General features: G+C 47.2%; 1 protein-coding gene across 3 annotated transcripts in view; it reads right to left on the bottom strand.

Moving 5' to 3' along the window:
- Positions 1-135: 135 nt before the first annotated feature.
- Positions 136-6,101, bottom strand: part of GOLGB1 (golgin B1) — a 52,536-nt gene continuing 46,570 nt past the window's right edge. For all 3 annotated transcript variants that reach the window (XM_054060230.1, XM_054060236.1, XM_054060232.1), the window contains exons 23-24: positions 4,476-4,581; positions 136-3,372 (exon numbers count right to left, since the gene is read on the bottom strand). In XM_054060230.1, the coding sequence (XP_053916205.1) occupies positions 3,238-3,372; positions 4,476-4,581 (241 nt within the window). In that variant the 3' untranslated portion in view covers positions 136-3,237. The remainder of the gene's footprint in view (positions 3,373-4,475; positions 4,582-6,101) is intronic.

The raw sequence follows: 6,101 nt of genomic DNA, 5'->3' as shown, positions 1-6,101 counted from the left end.
ACCCCCACAAACAGTATTTAATGTATTTAATACCCCCACAGTATTTAATGAATCCAAAGCACTTACGGATCAAGTGCTTTGGTACGTTGCTTGCTGGTGGGAAGAGCAAAAATTTGGAGTGAGTAGCACGAATCACACTAGTTTGACACTAGATAAACATCTCAAACCAAAATAACTTCCCTTCTGAATTAGGCAAGCGAAGCAAAAAAAAGCTCCTAGAGTAGTCACTTCCGTTTTACGCACTAGGAAGAGAAACAGGGCTTAGAGTAGAACGGTTCAGCTGGAAGGCACCTGCAACCATCATCCAGTCCAACTGCTGGACCTCTTCAGGGCTGACCAAAAGTCAGAGCATCTTATTAAAGGCGTTGCCAAACCCTGACAGGCTTGGGGCATCAACCACCTCTCCAGGAAGCCTCTTCCAGGGTTTCACCACCCTCTTGATAAAGAAATGCTCCTTCATATCCAGCCTGAACCTCCCCTGGTGCAGCTCAGAACAGTGCCCTGGCATCCTGGCCCTGGATCCCAGGGGGAAGAGATGGGTACCTCCTTCTCCACGTCCCCTACTTGGAAGCTGCGGAGACCTCCGAGGTGGCCCCTTGGCCTCCTTCTCTCCCTGTGAGCAAACCTGGAGCGCTCAACTGTTCCTCATCAGATATTCCCTCCAGCCCTGCCAGCAGTCTGTCTCCATTCAAGGACCTGGACTTTCCCATCCTTCTCCAATGGTGGGGCTCAGCACTGCACCAACGCTGAATCCAACAGGATAAAACTCTTCTGACACCCCCGGATCCCTCTCCGCAGGACTTCTCTTGACCAGCCTCTCCCAGTTTACTTATGCCCAGCACTACTTGGTCTTAGATGTAGAATCCAGCATTTGGCCTTCTTGAAGTTCATGCCATTGATTATTCCCCAATGCTCCAACCTATCCTGATCCCTCTACAAAGCCTCTTGTCCCTCAAGAGAGTCGACAGAACCTCCCAGTTCGTTACCACCAGCAAACTCCTGCTTCCAGATCGTGGAGGAAGATATCATACAATCATGGAATGGTTTGGGTGGGAAAGGTCATTCAGTTCCAACCCCGCTGCCATGGGCAGGGATACCTCCCACTGGATCAGGCTGCTCAAAGCCTCATCCAACCTGGCCTTGAACACCTCCAGGGATGGGGCAGCCACAGCTTCCCTGGGCAACCTGGGCCAGGACCTCACCACCCTCAGCATAAAGAATTTCTTCCCAATGTCTAATCTGAATTTTCCCTCTCCAGTTTAAACCCATTCCTCCTCATCCTATCATTCCAGTCCCTTGTAAAAAGCCCCTCCCCAGCTTTCTTGTAGCCCCTTCTGGTACTGGAAGCTGCTCTAAGGTCTCCACAGACCCTTCTCGTCTCCAGGCTGAACAACCCCAACTCTGTCTTCATATGGGAGGTGCTCCAGGTGCTTGGATCATCTCCGTGGCTTCTTCTGGACTCACTCCAACAGATCCATGCCTTTCCTGTGCTGAGGACCCAAGAAGTGAACGCAGGGCTCCAGGTGAGGTCTCGTCAGAGTGGAGCAGAGGAGGAGAATCCCCTCCCTCACCCCGCTGGTCCCACTGCTTTGGATGCAGCCCAGGATATGGTTGGCTTTCCGGGTTGCAAGAGCACAAAAGGCATCATCCAAGGAAGTCCCGTGGCGGTCCTGTTAAAGGTAAGATACAGCACCACTCTACCTTCAAGAGACCTCTGACATGACAGCATTGGACACATTTCATTTGAAAAATAATCTTTATTATATATACAGGTGCATAAGCCCCAGGAAGCTATAGGCAAATTATTTGGTCACTGATTTTTCTATAGTTGAGGAAGCCCACCCAGATAATCCAAGGTAGTGCAGAAACGGAGACGTAGTGCCGATGTTCTGGATCTGCCAGAGATCCAGTTATTTTAGCAACCGTGATGAAATCAATCCATCCTCAAACAGGCTAAAAAGAAAAAAAATCTTAGTTTACCAGCAATAGCAAAAGAATTACCTCTTTCCCATGGGAAAAACGTGCCTGTTAACACTCTAGCAAGAGGTGGAGACAATCCTTCTGGCAAATACTCTGAGCAGAATGACCACAAGAGGGAACTCAACTAGAACCATCTTCTCTAGAAGAGGCAGTCTCAATTCCAGGAGTCCTTTAGAAAACATGGCTTTCCATATATCCCATGAGATCAAATCCATTTGCATTAATTGGCTTTAGTTTCAAACAAGTCCAATGACCAGCACCAGCTTTCTACAACAGCTTTATCCTAAAGCAGAGATGCCAGAAGGTTTCAGAATGTTATTCCCTTCCTCAGCATAGGGGAAACCGTTTATTTCAGGAGCTTCTGTCTTTAATTTAGACCCACAGCCACATTACGGAATCCTCCACTACAGCCCATACTGGTTTAATCTTGGGATGAGCTCAGAGGAGGAGAATACAGGAGCGTGGTTGCTCTCATATCAAGAGCTATGCAAGCACCTTCCATTGTGAGAGGTGCACAAATGCTATAAACAGCAAAGGTTATTAACTTAGAGCTAAAAAGTTTGTTTCTTATTCCTTTTCAATAACTAAATTACATGAATTTACAGGCTTGTCAGGGCAGACATGATTGTTTTTAAATGGACTGCTCGGCAGGTCCAGCTATACCAATTTTGGTCTTTCTTCAACAGGAGATGCAACTGAGCAGGAAACATGATTTTGAAACTCAATTCACGTTCCTTAAAGCGTCCACAACTTCCTTAGGATGCGCATTTCAAACAGCACCGAGCCCCGGAGCAAATCGAAGGGATGGAAAAGAGGAAAATCTTCTCTTTTCTATATCTACCTACAGGGCTTCCCCAACCCAACTCAACTGATTTCAGTCCAAGAGGTGGAAGATCCTGCGGCTCCTGGAAGTGTCGAAGCACTGCAGCAACTCAAGAATGTTTTTTGGATTCCTACCACAGCACAACCCTACATTAAATGAGTGATGCTACCTCCAGGTACAAGAAGAGATGCTGTCCTTGAAGCATGAGGATCGCAGCTCGGAAAATACACCACTCATTTAAAAATACCGAAGGAACGGCAGATCCCAAGCACCAGCACTGTTTGCTACGTCCTTAGCGAGCAACCTAGGTGCAAGTTGATGCTTGTAGCTTCTCCTTAAGGGTTGATCTGGAAAAAGAAGGCAGCTGGGTGAAGTGCTACCCTGTTGATATGGAATTCAGGGCTGTGGCTCAAGGCAAGGCTGTTATTCCTGGTTCATAGGTGGCCTGTAAAGCACAGGAAGAGAAGGACATGGACAGCAAGCAGATACATGGCTGCTAACAGAGGCAAATGGGTCCGGGAACGGAAGAGTGAGCGTAACAGGCGTCGTAATCCAAGGATATTCCGAGTCTGGAAGGGTAAAACACAGATCAGTCAGTACCAGGAATGGAGATGTCCCCAGCTACCTTCACCCAGACCATGAAGAGAAGATTGTTCAAGTTAACAAGCATGAACCTTCACAAACCCATTCCACTGTCTGATTTGACCTCTAGAGCGGATCTTCAGTGAAATACACCCCTTCCCCTGCTCTCTGCAGGTTTCTCATCAACCACGTCTCTCCAATTCAGCTTGAGAAAGTGCAACAGAATGCAGAACGTCTCCGTCTAACATTTGGTCCGTAGGAATTTCTAACCCCACCGAGTGCAATATAAACAAACGGATCAATGCTACTTTTCTACTAGATCCTCAAACTATAACCGATCCTGATTGACTCCCTGGCCTAGAAGAAAATGATTATATATTTGTTGCATTCTTTCAACCTTGCAGCTGAAAGGACTTCTTCTGAAGCTGTTAACAAGCTGCTGTAGAGTGACCTTAATCTACAGGGGCTCCAAGAGGCCTCAGCCAACATAACATGGAATCACAGAACGGTTTTGGTTGGAAGAGACCTTAAAGATCATCTAGTTTCAATCCCGTTCCAAAAGCTCCATCTCCTTCTTATGTTGAAGATTCCAGAACTGGACACAATACTCCAGCTGAGGTCTCACAAGAGAGGAACAGAAGGGCAGAATCATCTCCCTCAACTTGCTGGCCACGCTATTTGCTCACCACTGAGGCCTCAAATATTTCAGAAAGAACCTGGGAGCACATTTTTGGCACAGCAGTGCTGGCCTATGTTTTAGTGACCTCTGGAATTCAGTCTGCTTACGCGGAGCCAGAATCATAGAATCGTTTGGGTCGGAAGGGACCTCAAAGATCATCCAGTTCCAACTCCACTGTGATGGACAGGGACACATCCCACTCGATCAGGTTGCCCAAGGCCCCATCCAATCAGAACAACACGTGGCTTTTGGCATGGAAAACATAGCAAGACAGGAGTGGAATCCTAGACAAACCCACTTTAAATGTGCCTACAGAAGGATTTATCTACTAGAGGTTCACAGTTTTATGTTCACATTTTCTTTCATCGGCCAGGGCTAAGATCATCGGCAGCCATGAATGTGAATTCTTACTTTGCTGAAATGATTATCCATGGGTTCCATCAGCAAGGAATGCTCATGATCCGGAGCCATATCGATGCTTGTGCTTAAGGAAGACGTCCACTCACTTGACTGCAACCTGCCACAAAGAACATAACATTAAATTCAGTTTCTTAGGGTCTAAATTCAGTTTCATGATGAGGGTGGTGAGGCCCTGGAACAGATTGCCCGGGGAAGTCGTGGTTGCCCCATCCCTGGAGGTGTTCAAGGCTAGGTTGGATGGGTCTTGAGCAGCCTGATCTAGTGGGAGGTGTCCCTGCCCATGGCAGGGGGGTGGAACTGGATGATCCTCAATGTCCCTTCCAACCCAAACTATTCTATGATTATGGTGCCCTAAACTAACACTGTAGACAAGCTTAGGAAAGGAGGTATTGCAACCACTGCAAGCAAGCAGTGGCCTCACCTGACAAGAACTGGTTTCATTTGTACAACCATAGTGCCTCCTGAACTCAAGATGTATAGAATCATAGAATCTTTAAACACAGAATCATAGAATGACTACATTGGAAAAGAACTTTGAGATCATAGAGTCCAACCGCACCTGTCCACTACTAAATAATATCCCTAAGCACTTCATCTCCCCGTCTTTTTAACCCCTTCACGGATAGGGACTCCACCACCTCCCGGGGCAGCCTCTGCCAGGGCCTGAGAACCCTTTTGGTGAAGAAATGATTCGTGATGTCCAGTCTGAACCTGCCCTGGCGCAGCTTGAGGCCATTTCCTCTTGTCCTATCGCCTGTCACTTGGGAGAAGAGACCAGCATCCACTCCACTACAACCTCCTTTCAGGCAGCTGTAGACAGCGATAAGGTCTCCCCTCAGCCTCCTCTTCTCCAGGCTAAACAACCCTAAGTCCCTCCACCGCTCTCCATAAGCCTTGTTCTCCAGCCTCTTCCCCAGCTTTGTTGCTCTTCTCTGGATGCACTCCAGGACCTCGATGTCTTTCTTGTAGCGAGGGGCCCAAAACTGAACCCAAGATTCAAGGTGCAGCAAGACTGGAAAAGATCTCTAAGCTCATCCAGTCCAACCATCCGCTCAACGCCACTGTGCTACTAAATCATGTCTCAAAGTGCCATGTTCACATGATTTTTGAGCCCCTCCAGGGACCAGCCAGAAGGACCGGCTGATCCAACCAGCTCTACTTCTCTTTTCTTCACCAGGAGAGTGATGTAACTCTAAAGAGAAGATGAACTGTGCTCTTCATCCAAGTTGAACTCATGTATTGCAGCCGCTCCCTGTGCCCACAGTCACACCCCACAGAGAGAAAAGTCAAACTTCCACACTTCCACATCACCATTCCTCTCCAGTAGAGAGGACAATTCACCTGCTGGCAGTGGAGTCCTTTCTTACCTAATTTATACCTCGTCACTTCAAAACTCATTATTTTTTTCGGCGCTCCTTTGTTCCTTTTGTCTTTCAGGAATTTCAAACTCTTGAACTTAACTGAGGTCTCGGTGTTCTACATGGGAGAGGGGGAAGCATTTTCTCCAAGTGTTTAATTGTTTGTCAACACCCAAATTAATTAAAAGCTTATGTTAATGGGCAACACATTAAAATTGAGTGACATTCTTCAAGTCAAGACTTTTTCCCATGACAGACA

The sequence above is a fragment of the Cuculus canorus genome, chromosome 1 (assembly GCF_017976375.1).
Source record: "Cuculus canorus isolate bCucCan1 chromosome 1, bCucCan1.pri, whole genome shotgun sequence".
Taxonomy (NCBI): domain Eukaryota; kingdom Metazoa; phylum Chordata; class Aves; order Cuculiformes; family Cuculidae; genus Cuculus; species Cuculus canorus.
Note: the sequence above shows the minus strand (reverse complement) of the source record. Positions and strands in the feature narration are given on the sequence as shown.